At 42.3% G+C, this 22,610-nt stretch overlaps 1 protein-coding gene across 4 annotated transcripts in view; it reads left to right on the forward strand.

Annotated features, from left to right (window-relative positions):
* DENND1B (DENN domain containing 1B) overlaps nt 1-22,610 on the forward strand; it is a 324,137-nt gene that overhangs the window by 166,416 nt on the left and 135,111 nt on the right. For all 4 annotated transcript variants that reach the window (XM_040359884.1, XM_040359885.1, XM_040359887.1 and 1 more), the window contains 2 exons: nt 2,137-2,190; nt 14,626-14,736. In XM_040359884.1, coding sequence (XP_040215818.1) covers nt 2,137-2,190; nt 14,626-14,736 — 165 coding nt within the window. The remainder of the gene's footprint in view (nt 1-2,136; nt 2,191-14,625; nt 14,737-22,610) is intronic.

Raw genomic sequence — 22,610 nt, forward strand, 5'->3', positions numbered from 1 at the left:
TTTTACCTCTGAGTAACCACTGACGGCAATGGACTTTTAAGCTATCTGTAAGGGGGGTTTCTTCCCAATAAACACAAATGTAGGGAGTGTCCTACCTAGTCACCATCACATTGTGAGCTGAAGGTAAAGTAATTACAACTAACAAAGCCTGGGGAATGCCCAGGAAAAACCCAAACCTACTTACCAACCAGCTCACAGACAACCAATTAACCTGTCTAACAGTATGAGTTAAAAACAGGGGTTTAGTCCGCACGCATTTGCAAACGCATGCGTGAGCCACAGAGCCACGCCACAGCACCCTGGAATCTGTGGAATCCTAAAACACTAAACTATGAGTGTCCCCACAATGGAGGCACATGCATTCTGATGGATAGATGAGGACAGGTCGACTGAAGGGGAGTACCTTAAAGGTACAGGAGCACACCAAACACCCAGCATGATGAATTATTTTTAGGGAGGTCCTTGCATATTTCAGCAGGATAATCCTAAACTGCATACTGCTTATCTATGACGATGGCATGGCTGCATAGTAGAAGAGTCAGAGTGCTCAACTGGCCTGCCTGCAGTCCAAACCCTTCACCAAGTGAAAATATTTGATGCATCTTGAAATAAAAAATAAAACAAAGAAGACCTGTTGAACAGTTACCATCCTATATCGGGTGAGAATGGGACAACCTAAAGCTCCAGCAACTGGTTTCCTCAGTTCCCAGATGTTTACAGAGTGTTATTTAAAGAAGAGGGATTGCTACACCATAGTAAAAATGGCCCTGTCACAACTTTTTTGAGATGTGTTGCTGCCTACAAGTTCAAAATGACCCTATTTTTTTCCATAAAATTGTAAAAAAAAATTCAGTTTAAACACTTGATATGTTTTCTGTTTTCTATTGTGAATAAAAATATAGGTTTATGAAATTTTCAAATCATTGCATTCTGTTTATGTTGCATCCCAAATTTCAAATTATTTATTTGGAATACAAAGCAACCAAAAGATAACATCAATATCTGAACCATGAAAATGTAGTCCAACAGAGTGAATGCATGAATAGCAGAATACCACAAAACACATAGGGGTTTATTTACTATAGCTGGAGAGTGCAAAATCGGCATCATTTCTCTCTAGAAACCAATCAGCTTCCAGGTTGTATTGCCAAAGCTTAATTGAACAAGCTGAGGTTAGAAGCTGATTGGCTACCATGCACAGCTTCACCAGATTCTGAGTGCACCAGCCTTAGTAAATCGACCCCATAGTGTACAAGAAAAAATAAAAATACCTGTATCTACCTGGTATTTAAACCACTCCCCCCCCCCCCCGCTGTCTTCTGGGAAACACTGTTTCCAGAAGAGAGCGGGGACCAGTGACGGCATGCGCAGTAGGGAATCGGGCTGTGAAAAAAACAAGGCTTCACTGCCCGATTCCCTCACCGAGGACGGCGGAAGCAGCCGAGGATCGAGGGATTGCTCAGCCTCGTCTGCTGACATCGAGGGCGCGCTGGACAGGTAAGTGTCCATTTTTTAAAAGTCAGCAGCTGCAGTATTTGTAGCTGCTGGCTTTTTAAAAATAAAAAAAATGGATGGACCTCTGCTTTAAGCTATAAAACTACAAAAAGAATTGTAGCTTTTATTAACTGGAGAACACATGGTGCTGTGAAGATGGAACTGTATGGCTGTACTAGATCCCTGACACACCTGATCATATACAAATTATCATTTAGTGCAGTGATAAGCAATTAGCGGACCTCCAGCTGTTGCCAAACTACAAGTCCCATCATGCCTCTGCCTCTGGGTGTCATGCTTGATGCTGTCAGAGTCTCGCTATGCCTCATGGGACTTGTAGTTTGGCAACATCTGGAGGTCCGCTAATTGCTTATCCCTGATTTAGTGGAAAGGACACACATTACACAGTCTAGTTTTTTTGTGTAACATTGACTTGGTGTATCCTCAACATTTTCAGTCTTTTAAAATTGTAATTGTAATTATTTTCCATCATTTGAAATTGCAATAATCGTCTATACACCTATCAGAATACTCATTAATCTTTTTACTCTATCCCTGTCCTAGCACCAAACCTCAAATTAGGATCCTTATTAAATTCAGATTAACATTTGTTGTATTTTTCCCTCCCCTTCCTTCTCCTAGCATTCGTATTTTATTACTCCTGATGTAACCGGACTGCCAACAATCCCTGAAAGTGTATGTATCTAATTGGGTTTTAACCACTTGTCTGTTTTCCCTGAATGTGCCTGTTTACTTGTTAACTCAATCACTTTGTGCGTTCTGTTTTATATTAAGGGGAGAATCCTACATGAATCTGAGAAATACCTAGTAATAAGAGTGCAATTAGTGAGAAACAGCCTTATTCCATCCGATGAAATGTAGTCGAGATGAATTGGTACCTGAAAATCTGCATGGGCCAGATATTTATGGTCTTCCATTGCTCAAAGATTTAACTGTGTTTGTCCTTTGTTTAAAGGAAAATTTAACATCTGTTTACATTGGTTGGTTTTGGCCATGAAAGTAATAACTTTTTTTCTCAAAACATTTAGCAAGGCTCAGTTCACACTAGCCGACTCCAAAGTTGACTTTGATAAGACTTTTCTGGTATTGAAGCCATGCCAAAGTCAGATCAAACTAGTGAAGGAACTTTGGGTCTCACAAGTCATAATCATAATTAGAACCTAAAATAGGATTGTAATTTTACAATGGCAATTCCTTTTTTTTTTTTTTTTTTGTGTGTGCTTGTGATGCCCTTTTGCAGGAATGAGGAGGAAACCACTTTATGGAAAATACTGCAGATGCTGACTTTTAATATAATAATAATAATAATATTATTATTATTATTATACAGGATTTATATAGTGCCAACAGTTTGCGCAGCGCTTTACATCAGGGAAGACAGTACAGTCACAATACAAATCAATACAGGAGGGATCAGAGGGCCCTGCTTGTTAGAGCTTACAATCTAGTAATATATGAACACTTACGACATGCAGGGTGCCCGGGATGTCGACACCCAAAGCCGATTTGTCCTTCGGCTCTCGGGTGGAGGCGCCGCCATCTTCGGTAAGGGAATCAGGAAGTGAAGCCTTGCGGAGGAGGGGCCGGACATGGTGTAGCGGAGCGGAGGAGGGGCCGGACATGGTGTAGTTTGCCGTGGATACTGTGGTGATCTGTGTCCAGAAGTGGGCCAAATTTGACCCTGGAGGGGGGGAGGAACCCAAAAAGTGAAAGTTACATTTTTGGGTGGAACTCCGCTTTAAATTACATCAGATTAAGTCTTAACTAAGACTTTGTCTTTTAGGAATAATCTTTGGTATGATAGTGGCCCTATATTATTTTTAGAAACATACTTATAGACATTAAGTAACAGCTGTTCGATACAGGTTTTTTAACCACTTCCAGCCCATGGATGTCATATGACGTCATTGACTTTGAGTGGGGATATCTGAATGATAGCTACAGCTATCATTCAGATATCATATTTTTTGGCCGGCGATTCTCTGCACCGTAAGAACAATCATAGCGGCAGTTAAAGCGGAGGTTCCGCTGTATATCATTTTTTTTTTTTTTTTATCAGTGCATTGATTGTTTTTATGTTTAGCAACTTGGTACTCACGTGTTTGAGGTTTATAATCATCCCCAGTCTGAATTGGCCAAAAATTTTAACTTATAAAAATCGCTGCTGGAATTTGCCATTTTGCTTGTGGGCATTGTGAAGCCCACAAGCAACTACTTCCGGGAAGCGGTGAATGCTCGTCACATGACCTGCTTGATGAGTCACGTGATGAGTGAAATCCTGCAAGATTACGACAGTCGGCATTGTGAATTGTCTCCTGGGATGCATGACACTGTGCTCACAGGAGACATTGCGGACAACTCCCAGCAAACGCTGGGGAAGAGAAAAGACGCACTCACTCCCGCGGGAGGGATACCATGAAGTGTCTGCAAATACTCCAGATTCACGGTAATTAAACACAATCATTTTTTTTTTAGAGCCAAATGTTTATGTATATACTGCACTGATCTGGATGAGCTAAAGTATATATTTAGGGTGAACCTCTGCTTTAGGCCGCTTGATCGTTCTTACAGGTGGCGGGAGGGGGACGTCCCCCTCCTGGCGCCCTCTGGTGCCCATACCGGTTTGCCCATGCATGAATCGGCCGCCGCAGGAAGTTGAGCATAGAGACTTCTGGTGACCAGATGGTACCCAGTCATCTCTATGCCTTTCAGGGGCCCGGGCGCAACGTTATTATCGTCACGCCTGGCCCGGCGGAAGTAGACATGGCTGCAAAAGCTGAGAAAGTTAATTATTATTTTTTGATTTCTGTCTTTGCAGCCTGGAGGAGAGATGTGGGGTCTTATAGACCCCCACATCTCACCATAAAGAGGACCTGTCACATACTATTCCTATTACAAGGGATATTTTCATTCCTTGTAATAGAAATAAAAGTGGTCAATTTTTTTTAAAGAGAAAGTGTAAAAAAATAAAAATAAAAGTAAAATAAACAAAAAAGAAAAAAGTACAGCGAGGGCAACAATTCTAGCCCAACTCCTCCTCTGTAACTCTAAACGGGTAAACTGTAAAAAATATTAAAGCGTCGCCTATGGAGATTTTTAAGTACCAAAGTTTGGCGCCATTCCATCAGTTTGTGCAATTTTAAAGTGTGTCACATTAGGTATCTATTTACTAGGCATAACATCATCTTTCATCTTATACAAAAAAATTGCTAACTTTACTGTTTCGTTTTTTTTTTTTTTTTTATTCATGAAACTGTTTTTTTTTTTGCCAAAGAAAATTGCAGCACAAATACCTGTGACATGTAAAATGGAAACAAATGCCTTTTTATTCCCTATGGTCTTTGCTAAATAAACATATAATGTTTGGGGGTTCTGAGTAATTTCCTATTAAAAGACAATTACGATTTTTACATGTAGGAGAGGAGTGCCAGAATAGGGCCGGTATGGAAGGGTTTAATCTTCACTTATTGATTTGTCTGCTAAAAGGTGTACATTTCATTCTTGTTCACCACTGATAAGCCCACATTGATAGCATTGTTTTCTCTCCAACTCCCCACTTCTTCTATCTCCCAGCCCCATTGGCATAAATTGATATTCTTATCAGATGTGGCTATGTCTGTGCAACCACCTCCTGAAGTTTACTGCCACCATTATGAAGCTGCATAAGTACTACATCAGAGGTGGCAGTAGGCATCTTGGAGATTCCCTTTTCAGTAATAATTGTAACAACCATGAGACATGAAGACCTTTTAACAGTCAAGGATTTATACACACCTTGGTCTATCATTATTGTGCAGCCAGTCAGAATGCAAGTATCTTTTTTTGCATTTCTAAGTACTGAATGTATGTATATAGAAATGTCAAGGTATCTACATTTACATAATCACTGGATGCTATTTATTTGTGATGGTTAAAAGTAAAAAAAAAAAAAAAAATTACAAATGGAAAGTAGATGATTCAAAGAAGATACTAGCAAATGTTTTCAGCATTTAAATGGCCACACAAGACCAATCAGAGTTTAACAAGGATGTGCAGGTTTACAATTCATATTTTCTACAACTATATACAGATGTTGCAAATGCATTAGACCTTGTCTGAGCTCACACACCTTTAGTTTTCTGTGTAATTCCATTTTAGGAGATTAAATAGTCAGTTGTGAGTGTAAAAGTTTTAGGAAATTGTGAAAAAACTCTAAAATGAGGATGCTTTAAAAAATAATGCAGTGAATATTTTTTTTTCCCCACTTATGACCTACATAATGCATAAACAGAAAAGAAAAGTCAACCTTTACTCAAATCACTGTCCACTCATTGCCTTTAATAAAGCATCAATTCTCCTAGGTACATTAGCATACCAAAAACTTGGCAATTAAGTTGATTCAGATCTCTAGGAGAACTAATCACAGTTCTTCTGTGAATGTAGGCTGTCCCAGTGCCTTCTGTCCCTTTTTATGGGCTTGTTCATACTTGCCTACATTTCTAATGCCCAACAAATGCTCCTATATTGTTTGCATGGCGTTGGTGAGCTTTAGTATGGGCATTAAGACAGGTGTTTTACTAGCATTAATGAGGAGTTAAAAATGCTCCCCAAACACCCTATGGGCAGTTTTGAAGCATTTGACAAGCATTAAAACTGCTCCACAAATGCCTATTCCATTATAGTAAATGAACTTAACTAATCTTAATGGCCCGCAAAAGCTCCAGGGCTGCCTGCGGGAGCAATTTGCAAGACGTTACCATAAACTTGAATGGAAGGCGTTGAAAGGCTTCAAACACCTCCTGACTCAACATGAGGCTTCAAATTGGAAGCAACGCTTAGTGTGAACAGCACTTTGTGCGCTCTATTGTATCTTGTACATGGGCAATTGAGGGGCCTTTTTAATGCCTCTCAAATGCCTGCTCTTAATGCCAGTGTGAGCTCAGATTTATGTAATTCCAATTATAAATAATCCCAGATAAACTCAACAATTTTGATGATGGCTCTGTGGGCACCATACCATCTCTTTCTGGTCTACTGGTTTTTTGTTTTTTATTTTTAAAGATGGTTTTTCTTATGGCTTTGGCTGTATGTTTTTGAGGTCACTGTCCTGTTTCAGTATGAACTCCGGATACCTCTTGATATTGCATGATGGATAACCATCTACTTTTGCTTTTAGTTCTGACCCAATTGCCAACTGCATGTGCAGAAATGCAGCCCTAAACCTACAAGAAAACTGCACAATGCTTCACTATTGCTTGCAGACGCATTCTTCTACCTCTCTCCAGGCTTTCAGAATATATAATAGCTTTTGTTACAGCTAAATATTTTAAATTTGAAATCAATAGTTCAAAGCAATTACTTAACACGTACGGGGGAGAAGCTACCTAGTGGACGTCACCCGCTGCCATAGTTTCCTTACTTGCTGCTATGTACTGCTGTGGGATGTCTATGTCGGTTGTCTTTTTTTTTTACTTATATTGCTGTATTGAGCCTATTCACGGCTTTTAATACATGACTATTGGTTCAATGGAAAGCACTTAGATTGTGTTCCTTTCTTTTACACCACCTTCGGCTGTCCTGTTTCCATCTGGAGTGCTAGCTACCATCATCCTATTGAGGATATGTGCTTGTTTGACCTTCTGTTAATGCAGAGGTCCGTCGGATCTGGTAAGCGCCTATTTTGTCAGCTGGTGGAGGTGATGTCACTCAGGATCCTGCAGTGTTACTTACAAGGTTTCCGCCATCCTTTATCCTGGGACTTGTGGTTCCTATGCAAAATATATTGTGTTTACAGAATCATTATTATTATATTGCGCTGCACTTATTTCCTTTTTTACAAAGCAATTACTGCCAATTTTTCAAATATAACAAATAAGCCATGACTGCACAAAAATAAAAAAAAAATACCAATTTTATACTCGGCAGCTGAACATTTCTAACTGCATTGATATAAATCCGTTTGAAAAACTAAAAAAATCATAGCTCTGCAGTACTGTTGTTTTGTTTTTCAAACTGCCAGGCTTTGCATATCCGTTTTTGTGGTTTCACGCATGGGTAAGTTGATTGGCCTTGTTTCTTTGTCAGGGTTTGCCTCCCAATTATAGCATGCCTCAGTTTTTTTCTAGTATCCTAGGAAAATGGATGCCTTCTCTCCTGATACTCTGCATTGCCACAAAATCCATACTCGGAACCCACTAGGAAGAGAATGTGTCTCTTTGCCCTGAACTCTGCATTAGATGCTTGCTTAGGTACCTATGATGCAAAATGTTGAGTCGGCCTCCGAGAACGTTCCAGGTCCAGGGCTTCGCTGCACCTGTCTGGAGGAGCCCTGTCCTAGAAGATTCCTTAGGGTATGCATGCTGCAAAACTGTCTGGATTTTGCCTTTCTTTCCCCTGTTGTGTCTGGGAAGTTGGCTGCAAGGCCCTTGCTTGGCCTCAGCTACAGTCAGTACAACATTTGCCTATGTTTTTACAGAAAGCCTGATCGGTACATGCATTTATTTTGCCTCTAAGGAGTTTATTTACTGTGTCTGCACATGTGTAGACCTGATTGCCCTCCACCATCACCTATGCACCTACATCAGTGGTACGATCCTCTGGACTTTGACTGTCCTTGTTGAGGACATGCCTGTGTTTAAAGTCCGAGTGAATAAATGCCAGAAGTTCTTTCTAAGGCTTTATTCTCCCCCACAGATCCTGTCCTGCAGCCTGACATTGTGACTATATTATTCTGCCAGATCATACCTGTCTGGTCCAAGGTTGTGTCCCAGGATTATGGATTATCCTAATGGATCCTTTTTCCTCCAGTAGCTGTTGAGTAGCTAGTTAATATTATACGTCACTTAAGAATGGGCCTACCTTTGGTACATTTGCAAAGGTAAAGGAGTTTGGAGTTGCTGGCTCTTCTCTTTATATAAAGCAAAATCTCTACCTAGGTCTGAGGTACAGTAAGGCCAGGAACTTTTACACAATAAGTCCTAGACCTTAAATTTTGTGAGCAAATCCTCATCACGACCAGGAGATGCCCCCACTTTTTAGGATGAGGGGAGCTCTGTTAGCCTTTGCAGCCATGTGGTCTCTGGATATTTCATACTTTTGGGTCCCAGAATATTGTATCAAGGGGCTATAAACTGGAATATCGCTCTCTGTCTCCAGCCTGCATGTGGTCAAACTTGTCAATGTTGTCACAAAGATTGTCAGACCTTAAGGGAACACTAAAGGTTCGTTTTTTATTAGATCAATTGATTTCTGTAAGCTAGAGCATTTAAATATCACTTACCTCGTTTTTCCTTTTGACATCCAAAATACAGTAATCCAGGTTTGAAAATGCCATTTCCTGTCTCTCCTCTTCTTGCTTTCCACCAGCACCTGAGCCGTTTTGCATGGTGGAAAGCAGAATGTGCTCACCCCCTCCCTATGACTACAGCCCTGCGTGAAGATGCTCTCCTATCCCTCACAGGCATGGAGGCTAAGCCTAATGGGAACTGTAGTTCCCATTAGGCCGTGATGTAGCAAGAATGAATGCACACCGCAAACCAGGAAGTCAGTGAGAATAACAAATCAGGAGTGACGGAGGTGAATAAAACAGCTAGATTTCAACAGGTATCAAACTAGTTATAATGCAAAACATTACTTTTTACTTTATCAGCTACTGTCAGACTTGAATTTAAGAGGAAAATATTGTTGCTACAACCCCTTTAAAGCTGCACTGTCACAGCTCCTATCTTTTAAGGAGTCATAGCCATTTTCCTAGAAAAGTAAAGGTTTCAATGTATAGATTTCTCTTTAAACTTGTGCACCACACCCAAGCAAACGTGAGCATCTCATATTTGATCTAAAGGCTCTCAACACTAGGTACCAAAAATCTGCATGCATTTTCCTCCCCTCAGAAGACTTTTGGGCCTCTGGACACCAAGGATGCCTGCTTACGTGTTCTCAGCTTCCTGACGCATCAACACTACCTTTATTTTGCTGTGGACACTGAGCATTGCCAATTTGTTGCCCTTTTCTGAGCACTACACATAGAGGGCGTAGTCTGGTTGGCGTCCAGGCTGAGGTTGCCACTTCATTTGCAGCAGGACACCATAGATGTGTCACTTCCAGGGGTCACCCTTCCTTTCTTGATCCTTTGCAGGACGGGCTCCATCCCCTGTCCGCACTCTAGCAGCATCTGTGGATGCACTGTCTACGTACCCCTCCCTATCAAGACTGAGCGGCGCAGACACTTTTTTCTCAGGTCTGTGCACTACACCTTAGATGTAAGGTGCTAGCCCCTGTTCTTTTTGCGCTTTTCTCTCAGTGAGTACCCATAGTAGGATATCTGGAGGAATTTCTGAGGGAACAGTTGACTCAAAAGTTGCTGTCAGCCAATGTCCATCAAACTGTGCAGACTCTAAACAGATTAATGTGGATCCTAAATCTCCAGAAATTAGCACTGGAACCATCTCATCACTTGGTCCTGATCTTAGACACAAACCTACTCAAGGCTTTCCTTCCCATGTCAAACTTCTGTCTCTTTGCTCTCATGTTGGGTCACTGCAGTCCAGGATGGATCTAACCCTCTGTTTTAGCAGGAGGCTCTTGAGTCTAATGATGGCTCGCAGTAAAGATCGTTACATCTCAACATTCTGGCAGTATGGGAGAAGAGAGTTCAGTCTTTGGATTGTCCCATTTGCCTTAACAGCAGGAATAGGCTTCTGGCATGTAAAAACTTGGATAAGCCATCGTCTGACTGTCTCCAGATGATCTGGGGGGTTTGAATCTTGGCTATCGTATCATTGTTTATTCAGCTATGTCATGGTTTTAATATATAACATAACATCATATGTATTGTATACAATTTCTATATAATTTTTGTATAAATAAATTTATATATATTTTTCTATAATTTGTTTTCGTTGCCCATATAATCCCAACACAAGAGGTTTTTACATATCAAGTTCTTGAGGGATGATGGCAACCACGTGTTTGGATGCATGAGTTGACCTAAATTTAAAGGCTTCTTCTGGCATGGTGGATAACAAGTTCAGCACTGGAATGGGAAAAATTATTATTCCCAATGATTTGGAGGGTACTCGCAATGGATGTCAGGTTATCGAGTTGGGGAATATTTCTAGGTAACCTCTTAGGACAAGGGACCTAATCATTGGTGGAAGCTTTGCTCCCAGTCAATATTCTGGAACGCTGGGCAATTTGGTTATCCCTTCAATGTTTCACTTTTCATCTGTGAGGTCATCTAAACAGGATTCAGTCGGACAACGCCATGGCAGTGGCTTGCATCAACCATCAGAAAGACTTTAAATGTCTTGTGGTGTGTGAACTGTGTGTGACAAAGCATGGCGGGTCATACGTTCAGTGCTGGAATTGGGGAAAATCCTTCCTCGCAATGATTTTGAAGGTGACCACAACGGATTCAAGTCTGTGTGCCTGGCGAGAAGTACCTTCTTGGTATTCAAAAGAGATTTAGCTCCCAATTGGTGTTATTAAAACTCAGGGCAATATGGTTATCCCTTCAATGCTGGAGCTCTTGCCTGCAAGGTCATTCGACCAGCTTTCAGTTGAACAATTTTGTGGCAGGTGCTTATATAAACCATCAGTGAGGCACCTGAAGTTTCGTCGCTCAAAGAGAAACTCATTGAGTCTGCCTCAGGCAGAACTTCACAATCCAACCTTGACTGCCATGCGCATCACAGGCGTGGAAAACTGTCAGGCAGACTTCCTCAGACAACATCTGGACTCCATAGAATAGTTTCTTCAACCTGAGGTGTTTCAAGACTTCTGTTACAGGTGGGAGAAGCTGGAGGAGGTGGACTTCCTGGCTTCTTGCTCAGCAGGTTTGTCCCCAAATCCAGGGATCCTTTAAGGTTGAATACTCTGGTGACTCTATGCACAATTCTCTTCTGAAGTTCCTTCCATTTAAAATCTGCAAGATTGAGATTGAGTGAATTCCAGTGATTCTCATTGCATCAAACTGGCCCAGTAGGACTTAAAATTTGGTCCTTGCCAGATCCCTAGCAGACTGTCTGTGGGCCCTCGCAGATTGTCCAGGTCTTCTGTTTCAAGGGTCAGTTTGCCACCTTGCTTTTGCTTTTCGGTCGCTGGTTTAAATGGCTTGGTTATTGGGGTCCAGGTCCTGAGGGGTTAGAGCTTATAGAATTTCAGTCATCTCTATACCTCTAAACACAGAAATTAACTTAACAAAAAGTCTACCACCGATTCTTGAAAAGCATATTCTACTTAGTACGAGACAGGGAAATTCTAACTCTGGAAGTTTCCTTTTGACAAAACCTATCTTTCTCCGGCATGGTCGGGATCACCAGTTGGTGTTGAGTATAATCAAAGTTCAAATCTCAGCATTAGCTGTTCTTTTTCAGAGACCAAATGCTTCTAACTTCTAGTGAAGGCCATTGTACAGGGTGACGCTCACACTCCTCTTCCTGTACGTTCCCCAGTGGCTGTAGAACCTCAACCTGGTTCTGTCATCTTTCAAAGGCTGCCATTTTAACATAACAGGGATATTCCGCTATCTATCCTTACTCCCAAGGCTGCATGTCTTTATTGCCTTTGCTTCTGCAAGGTAAGTTTACGAGTTGGCAGCATTGACCTGTAAAGAACTCTTCATTGTACTACATAAGAACAAGGTTGTTTTGTGGCCCAGGGCCTTTTCCTTTCCTAGGCGGTTTCTTCCTTTCACCTTAACCAGGACATTGTTCTGCCATCTCTGAAATGCTTTTAAACATCCTAAAGAGATTTCTCTCCATTGTCTGGATAGTGGTATGCACTGTTCAGGTTTATTTCTCAACCACAGCTTATTTTTGACATTCCAACTCCCGTTTGCTGCCCCTGAATGCCCATGTAGGTCAACCTGCTTCTCTGTCCACTGTCGCTGGCTGGATTCTACAGCACATTGTTCAAACTTATGGCCTCAACGGCAATGTGCCCCCTTGCCCAATTAAAGCACACCTCTAGATTATAGGATTGTAGATTCATGGGTTTTTCAGTAACAACCATCTGTTTCTTGGATATGCAAGGCTACCATCTGGTCTTCTGTTCAACTTTTACTTAACGTTTACTATGTGGATGATCAGGCCTCAGCTGTTGTCTGCTTTGGTTGTAAGGTTCTTCAAATGGCTCTGTTGGCTCTTTTATACCACCTTTTAACCTGGTAATTTTCGTTGAGCCTGTTGGCATTTTATTAACCGTGTTGCCCACCCCTCACTGCTCTTGGATGTCCCTATGTACCTGAATACTCTTCCTGTGCCTCACAATGTGCGATTAAGACATTTTTTGACTTGCCATACAATCCTTTTCTTGAAGTATATTACAGAACATAGGTCCTTCCACTCAGTTCTTATAATCCACTGCTGCTATGGTTTGCTAACAAAACTGAGGCATGCTGAGAGGAGATATTCTGGGCTTATATATACAGTGAGTAAAAATGTTTAAATGTTGGCTTTAACATACGGCACTGAAGAGCTAACACTTGGTTGACATTACTGTGTGTCGCAGAGCACACGCAAAAATGCATGTATTCCTGACAACCAAACGTGCTGCTTTTTAGCAGGTGCACAGGGATCCTATTAATTCCTAATGCTACCCCCATTCTTTGGCAAATGTGGTGCTTTTCAGTGCGGCATGATTTTAACAAAGGGTTCAGGAACATATTTCTCTGTGTTCCTGCGGGTGAAGCTGCCCACTGAAATGAAAAGGCAGCCCTACATGCAGCACGCAGTCATACAGATGTTAACTAATGGCTCATTCACAAAACTGGGTGGTGGGTGGTAAAACCACACAGTTCTATTGTTTCTACCACCGCCAACTGCTCCCCCTTTAGACGCAAAACAAGTCCTGATTGTACAGGAGTAGGAAACAGGATCAAAAGTGACATACAAACAGGCAAATGCTTACACACATATAAACACATACGCAACATACTGACATATAAACACACACACAAAGCCTTTTTAGAAATTGCAGTAGTTTACCTTCACTGGCACTGCAGGTACTGCAATATAGGGGGAGGCAGAGAGCACAGCACACATACAGCAAGATCTACCCTTGCTTTTACTTTGCATTCACTGTCTGACTGAACTCCCAAAGTGCCAAATTATAGTCTGTCTTTATTTACAGTCTTAAGAGAATGCCTTTCTTTACCAGGATGCCGTAGTGCCCCTGAAGACCTCAGGCGGTACCCTAATTGAGAAACGCTGAGCTAGAGAATGGGACATAGGTGAATGTGCCAAGGCAAGAGTTAAACACGGTGGTGGTTCCCTGCAGGTTGGAGCTACATATTTGCGAACAGAGTTGGGAATTGGTTAAAATTGACACCCTCCCTGCTGGAAAGTACTAGCAGATTAATATTCATCATGCAATATCACCAATATCAGCAGCCAAAACCATGAAGAGCTATCGACGGTGACAATCTGGGAATACTTGTAGAGGTAGGAGCAAGTTGGACATCCAATGTCTGCAGAGGAATTGTGGCAAGTTCTCCAGGGTGCTTGGCGCAACCCACCACCCAAATACCTTCCGAAATTGCATGCATGTATACCTAGGAGAATTACTAATGTATTAAACAATCAATCCAGGTATATTTATTTTTACATGCATTAGTTACATTGGTCCATCTCTCAACTGCTCTACCTCTTCACCTTGTCCAATCAAAGAATGCTTTGCAATCACTAGCTGAGCAGCCAAATTCTTGTGTTCACAATGCATCAGGCCATCCGCTAAGCATGGGTCCCTGAAGCAAGTGAAGATCACTGAAGTAGTGTTTTGTTTACGTCAGTGATTTCCAACTTCTAGGGGCATTGGCCAGGTATGGTATATACATAGCTACATTTAACTATGTAAAAATATACTATGCCTGGATTTCTTCTTTAAAGGCAAAAGTTGGTCACCAAGTCTTTTTTTTTTTTTTCTAAAAAATTCTGAGTAATTTCTTGTGTAATAAAAACTATTCATTACATTTTTTTTAAAAGCATTTCTGATTTACAGCATTTTTTTTACTTTTGCACAGTACTGTGTATATACGTGTGTGTGTGTGTGTGTGTGTGTGTGTAAACATTTATTCAAATAGAATGTGTAACAATGTCACTGTAACTAAAGCTTGAATATGATTTCTTTATACAGAGGAACCTGACAGAGTATTTTGTAGCAGTTGATGTAAATAATATGCTTCAGATCTATGCCAGCATGCTGCACGAACGCAGAATAATATTCACCTCCAGGAAATTAAGTACGGTAAGCAGTGATGTGTGATGCATTGTGTATAATATGCACAGTGATGACTGAGATACCAAGTTCACCCGTCTGTTGGTTTACATTGCTTCTACCAGCAGACTCACCCACAAGGAGAGCTCTCACATGGAGCGCTCTCATAGCACAAGCACTAAAATGCTTTTTTCCTGCATTCAGCACCTATGTATACTCAGACTGAGGCCCTGTTCACACCTGTGCATTTCAGTTGCATATGTGCGCATAGGTCAACATGCCTTTTAGTGTATTTTGCTGTATAGTGATACTAAACACACATAGTTTAAAGGGGTTGTAAAGGTAATTTTTTTTCCCTAAATAGCTTCCTTTACCTTAGTGCAGTCTTCCTTCAATTACCTCATCCTTCACATTTTGCTTTTAAATGTCCTTATTTCTTCTGAGAAATCCTCACTTCCTGTTCTTCTGTCTGTAACCACACACAGTAATGCAAGGCTTTCTCCCTGGTGTGGAGAAAGCCTCTTGAGGGGGCGAGCAGGAGTGTCAGGATGCCCACTAACACACCGCTCCTTTTTCTATCTGCAAAGTAGAGAGTGTCCTGACACTCCTGCTCGCCCCTTCCCCCCTCAAGAGGCTTTCTCCACACCAGAAAGAAAACCTTGCATTACAGTGTGTAGTTACAGACAGAAGAACAGGAAGTGAGGATTTCTCAGAAGAAATAAGGACATTTAAAAACAAAATCGAAGGATGAGGTAAGTGAAGGAGGACTGCACTAAGGTAAAGGAAGCTATTTAGGGGGAAAAAAAATACCTTTACAACCCCTTTAATTTACATTGTCCCTTCTACACTGAGCAAAATTATAAACACAACACCTTTGTGTTTGCCCCTATTTATCATGAGCTGAACTCAAAGATCTATGACTTTTTCTATGAACACAAAAGGCATATTTCTCTCAAATAATCACAAATCTGTCTAAGGCCCCTTTCACACTTTTACGACTTGTCCCATGTAGCATGACAAGTCGTTTCCCACGATTTCATATTGGTACGACTTCAAATTAGTCCCTGCACTACTTTGGTCCGATTTTGATCAGGCATTCCCTGAAATTTCGACCGCAAAATCGTGGTAAAATCATGCAACTTTGGAGTTTCAGTCCTGTAAAAGAGGTCTTAATTTGTGTTAGTGAGCACTTCTTTGCCAAGATAATCCATCCACCTCACAGGTGTGGCATATCAAGATGCTGATTTGCCAGCATGATTATTGCACAGGTGCCTTAACTGCTTGCCCACCAGCTGCCGCAGTTATACGGTGGCAGGTCGGCTCTGCTGGGCGAGAGCACGTAGCTATATGTCACCTCACCCAGCAGCCAATAGGAGCACGCGCGTGGCCGACTCCCGTGCGCGTGCCCAGCGGGCGCGATCGCCGCCGGGCACCCACGATCGCTCGTTACAGAGCGGGGACTGGGAGCTGTGTGTGTAAACACACAGCTCCTGGTCCTATCAGAGGAGAAATGCCTGACCGTCTGTTCATACAATGTATGAACAGCGATCAGTCATTTCCCCTAGTGAGTCCACCCCCCCTACAGTTAGAACACACCCAGGGAACATACTTAACCCCTTCCCTGCCCCCTAGTGCTAGTGTTAACCCCTTCCCTGCCAGTGGCATTTTTATAGTAATCCAATGCATTTTTATAGCACTGATCGCTATAAAAATGCCAATGGTCCCAAAAATGTGTCAAAAGTGTCCGAAGTGTCCGCCATAATGTCACAGTACCGAAAAAAAAAAATCGCTGATCGCCGCTATTACTAGTAAAAAAAAAAAATATTAATAAAAATGCCATAAAACAACCCCTATTTTGTAAACGCTATAACTTTTGCACAAACCAATCAATAAACGCTTATTGCGATTTTTTTTTTACGAAAAATATGTAGAAGAATATGTATTGGCCTAAACGGAGGAATATATATATTTTTGGGGGATATTTATTATAGCAAAAAGTAAAAAATACAATTTTTTTTCAAAATTGTCGCTATTTTTGTTTATAGCGCAAAAACTAAAAACCGCAGAGGTAATCAAATACCACCAAAAGAAAGCTCTATTTGTGGGAAAAAAGGACGCCAATTTTGTTTGGGAGCCACTTCGCACGACCGCGCAATTGTCGGTTGAAGCGATGCAGTGCCGAATCGCAAAAAGTGCTCTGGTCTTTGACCAGCAATATGGTCCGGGGGTTAAGTGGTTAAGCTGGCCACAATAAAAGGCCACTCTAAGGCTGGGTTCGCACTTGTCCGACAAACGCTCCGACATTGGGAGCTCATGTCGCATGACGTGTGAAAATCAATGTTTCCTTATGAGAGACGTTTTAACTGGTCCAACACAAGTCGGTCCGACTTTGAAAATGCTCCCTGTACTACTTTGGTCCGACTTTGATCCTACTTCAGCCCATTGAATATCATTGAAGTCAGATCAAATTAGGAGCATTGTCCTTACCATCTGACTTTTGACATCAGACATGTGATTACAGCAGCAGTAAAAGGAATTTATCTCACACTGGGATTGTTTTGATTGGTCAAAGAACAAGTCAGACTATCAAAAAGGGGGATCAAAGTAGTATCCTGTTCATGAAAGTCGGATGGATGTAGGACCAATGTAGGACCAATGTCGCAGAGAAAAGTAGGATGAAAGTTGTGTAGTATAGTGTGAACCCAGCCTTAAATGTGCAGTTTTATCACAAAGCACAATGCCACAGATGTCGCAAGTTTTGAGGGAGCATGCAATTGGCATGCTGACTGCAGGAATGTACACCAGAGATGTTACCCCTGAATTGAATGTTCATTTCTCTACCATAACACATTTTAGAGAATTTAGCAGTACTTCCATCTGGCCTCACAACCGCAGACCACATGTAACCACACCAGCCCAGGACCTCCACATCCAGCATCTTCACCTCCAAGATCGTCTGAGACCAGCCACCCGGACAGCTGCTGCAACAATCGGTTTGCATAACCAAAGAATTTCTACACAAACTGTCAGAAACCATCTCAAGGAAGCTAATCTGCATGCTAGTCGTCCTCATTGGGGTCTCGACTTGACTGCAGTTCGTCATCGTTACTGACTTGAGTGGGCAATTGCTCACATTCGATGGCGTCTGGCACTTTGGAGAGGTGTTCTCTTTGCAAATCAATCACGGTTTTCACTGTACAGGGCAGATGGCAAAAAGGCGTGTATGGCGTTGTGTGGGTGAGCAGTTTGCTGATGTCAACGTTGTGGATCGAGTGGCCCATGGTGGCGGTGAGGTTATGCTATGGGCAGGCGTATGCTATGGACAACAAACACAGGTGCATTTTATTGGTGCCATTTTAATGAACAGAGATACTGTGACGAGATCTTGAGGCCCATTGTTGTGCCATTCATCCACGACCAGCACTCCATGCTACAGCATGATAATGCATGGCCCCATGTTACAAGGATCTGTACACAATTCCTGGAAGCTGAAAACATCCTTTATACTCACCGGACATGTCACCCATTGAGCATGTTTAGGATGCTCTGGATCGGCATATACGACCGCGTGTTCCAGTTCCTGCCAATATCCAGCAACTTCGCACAGCCATTGAAGAGGAATGGGCCTACATTCCACAGGCCACAATCAACAGCCTGATCAACTCTATGAGAAAGATGTGCTGCACTGCGTGAGCCAAATGGTGGTCACGCCAGTCACTGACTGTTTTTTGGACCCCCCAACCCCAATGCAGTAAAACTGCACATTTTAGAGTAGCCTTTTATTGTGGCCAGCCTAAGGCAAATCATGCTGTCTAATCAGTGTCTTGATATGCCACACCTGTGAGGTGAATGGATTATCTTGGCAAAGGAGAAGTGCTCACTAACACAGATTTAGCCCAGGTTCACACTGGGTACGATTTGAGATGCGATTTCACATGTCAAATCGGCAGCATTTGTCGGCAATGGCACCGTCCTAATCGGTGTGATGCCGCATCTGCGGCGCTGCACCGATTTCAAAAAGTAGTTCCTGTACTACTTTTAGCAAATTCGGGCCACGATTTACATTGTCATCGCATCTCAAATCGGCGGCATTTGTCGGCAATGGCACCATCCTAATCTGTTTCTGCACAGATGTCTCTTAAATCGCAGCCGAAATCGGGACTGCCAGCGGGAGTGAAATCGTGCGAGTTCAGCTGAACTTGCACGGCTTCACTCCCGCAGCCCAGTGTGAACCTGGGCTTAGACAGATTTGTGAACAATATTTGAGAGAAATAGGCCATGTGTACATAGAAAAAGTTGTAGATTTTTGAGTTCAGCTCATGATAAATAGGGGCAAACACAGAAGTGTTGCGTTTATAATTTTGCTCAGTGTATTTCTGTATGTGGATGATGGCACTGTAATTAGTTTAACCACTAGGCGTCGTCCATGCTATAGCCAAATGATGGCTACAACGCAACCTCAATTGCCGGGAGGCCATCAATAGACATCCTCCCACTTTGATCACTGAGTCACTCAGACTCGGGTGATCACAGATCCGAGTAAGGGGCTGGTCCCGGCCTCTTACCACGTGATCAGCTGTCAGCCAATGACAGCTGATCACGTGATGTAAACAAAGCTCGGTAATCCTTTTCTTTTCTCCTCAGGCTGACAGCGTGAGGAGAAAAAATAGCCGATCACCGGCTCTTGTGTAAGGGACATCGGTCCCGAAGAGGAAGTGGCACATGCGCCTCATTAGTGCCCACCAGTACTGCCTGCCAGTGCCCACCAGTGCAATAAAGTGCCACCCATCAATGCCCACGAGTGCCACCAGTGATGCCAGTCAGTGCCTCATCAGTGCGACCTAGCAGTGCTGCCTATCAGTCTCACCTACCAGTGCTAATCAGTGCCCATCAGTGCCAATTCTCAGTGCCACCTATCAATGCCTTTCAGTGTCACCTCTCAGTGCCAACCAGTGCCGCCTTATTGGTGCCCATCAGTGCAGCCTATCGGTGTTCATCACTGCAGCCTCATCAGCGTACATCAATGAAGGATAAAAATTACCCGTTTGCAAAATTGTATAACAAAATAAAAAATGGCCTTGTATTTTTTTTTTTTTTTTGTCTTTTTTTTTTTTTTTTTTAACAAAAAATAAAAACTGCAGAGGTGATCAAATACCACCAAAATAAAGCTCTATTTGGGTTAAAAAAAATTATAAAAATTTCATTTGGGTGCAGTTTTGTATGCCTGTGCAATTGTCATTCAAACAGTGAGAGTGCTGAAAGCTGAAAATTGGTCTGGGCAGGAGGGGGGGGGGGGGTTTAGGTGCCCAGTAAGCAAGTAGTAAATAAAAATAGAACCATTTAAGCCATCGATATACAGCTGTCACATTACCCAGCTCTTTTCCAGCCTGTCTGCAGGGAAACATAAATATTAGGAGCTTTTAGTCCTCTGCTGCTGGCGACATTTCAGCAGCAAATACCATGGTGTGGGTTTATTTCTACCAGTCACAGGCTGTGTCACGCCCCTCCAGCCTGTGCCTTAGAAAAAGAGGGAGGTGAAGTCAACATTAATCTACTTGTAATATCCTGCTCCCGTTGTGTATGCTGCTTAGTAGGCATTGAGGAGGAGGGAGGGAGTGGGCTGTCCATTTTCCACTGTGTATATGCCCCACATGTGTGACTCTATAGTCACATAAGCTGCTCACATGTGCTAAGGAGGAAATGCTCAGCATAGAATCTCACTGAAAACTGAGCATGTGCAGAGTTGCAACCACAGCTGAAAAATCCCTAGCTGAATTGGTGGCATGAACAGAAGGTGGAGATAGAGAGCAGCATTAACAACCAGGCTTTTTGCAGAATTCAGAAAAAGAATCTTGTAGTGACTGAGTGAGTATGAACAGCATGTAATACCCCATTTATTGATAGTTTTTTATGATTTGGGTTTAGTGACACTTTAAAGGTACATTTAAAGGGAAACAATTGTGGTGTTTTTGTGCATTTACCTCCTTATTGCAATAGGCATATTAATGCACATATACGCACAAACATGCTACTTTTACAAAAATATGCAGATCATAGATGTAACTACCCACATAAAATTTACTGACCTCACTCAGAAAAACATTATTTTTTAGTGCAAGAAAAGGCCAAAATAGTCTGCAAACATACAGTGAACTTTTGCTGTGCACACTTAAATTTTTTTGTAAGGTTGCCCATACCAATCCATTTATAGCTCTCATTTTTCTAATGCTGATCGGAAAAGTACAGCAACTTGGTTGTAAGCATTTCTTCCAGTGCAATGTTGGTTCTAAGTACATCCAAAGCAATGAGATGAGATTCAAAAAACCACTGAGAACAATAGTGATCAACAGTGGGCTTCTCAGGACTCCAGATGCAGGAATTCATTGCAGAAGTCATGCTCTTAAAAATAAAGTAAGGGCAGGATAGGAGGTGACGTGAGAATTTTCTGGTTATCAAAGGCAAGATAAGAAATCTTGTGGTTCTTGTTCTCAGGCGGAAATCTTGTGGTTCTTGTTCTCAGGCAGTGCATTTATTGTTAAGTCCTCGTTCACATCGGTGCGATTTGTCATGCGATTTAACAGTTCCAGATCCCTTGAAAAGTCGCACCCAGTTGCCAGCAACGGAACTGTTCATATCGCTGCTACTCATGTTGCATCGATTGTGAAAATGGTTCCTGCGCTATTCCTTTACGATATCATTGGGACTTGCCGCTTTAAGAGCTCTAGGGGGCGCGCACACGCAACCGGAGGCACGCCGATGCGCGTGGCCGGCAGTCGCGATGCCAACCAGCCACCCGCAATTGCTCCTGACAGAGACGAAACGGAGATCTTTCAATATATAAACAGACGGATCTCCGTTCTGTCAGGGGAGGAGAGACAGATCTGCTGCTCCTAAAGATTGGGAACAGCGATCGGTCTCCTCCTCCAGGCAGTCCCATTCCCCCACAGTTAGTACACACATGAGGGAACGCATTTAACCCCTAGTGTTAACCCTCTTCCCTGCAGGGACATTTATACAGTAATCAGTGGCTATTTTTAGCTCTGATGGCTATATAAATGTCAATGGTGTCAAAAGTGTCCGATCTACGTAGAATAAATATATCTACCTACTTTGTTTTCCAAACAAGACCAGTTAGTGTGTGGTCTGGTTATTGACTTTGTATATTTGTCTTCCTGCGCCCTTTCGACTGTCAATTCTGATGGACAGAGCAGTTTGCTTACGTGGTCATTGCCTCATGAAGGTTCAGCTTTTTATTTTTGGTAGTGCCATGTATGCTATCAATTATAAAGTTTTGTTCACAGAATATATGTAATGTCATGTGGTAATTTTGGCTGCAAATAGTGCTTATAGGAGAAGTTCCTAAAATGTGTAGATTTCTGGAGATGTTTTTCTTGTTCATTGAACATTGAAGTAATTGGATAGTCCCATTCTATTAAAATAACAAGCATGTTATACTTACCTGCTCTGTGTAATGGTTTTGCACAGAGCAGCCGTGATCCTCCTCTTCTCGGGTCCCTGGCTGGAGCTCCTGGCCCCCCCTTCTACGGAGTTCCCCCAAAGCAAGCATCTTGCTGTGGTGGCAGCCGAGCTGCAGCTCCCTGTGTCCATTCAGACATAGAGCTGTGGTTTGGCCCTGCCCCTCTCTCTCCTAATTGGCTAACAGAGTTTGGTTTACGGCAGCGGAAGCCACTGACGCCGCTGCTTCGTCTTAGCCGATCGGGAAAGAGAATCCCAGGCAGCTGAGGCACTCGTAGATGTCGCTGGATGAAGATGGGGCTCAGGTAAATATTAGGGGGGGGGGGCTGAGAGGGGATTCTGCACACAGAAAGTTTCTTATCTTAATGCATAGACTGTATTAAGATAAAAAAAAAACTTCTGCCTTTACAACTACTTTAAACTGTTGG

The sequence above is a fragment of the Rana temporaria genome, chromosome 7 (assembly GCF_905171775.1).
Source record: "Rana temporaria chromosome 7, aRanTem1.1, whole genome shotgun sequence".
NCBI classification, from domain to species: domain Eukaryota; kingdom Metazoa; phylum Chordata; class Amphibia; order Anura; family Ranidae; genus Rana; species Rana temporaria.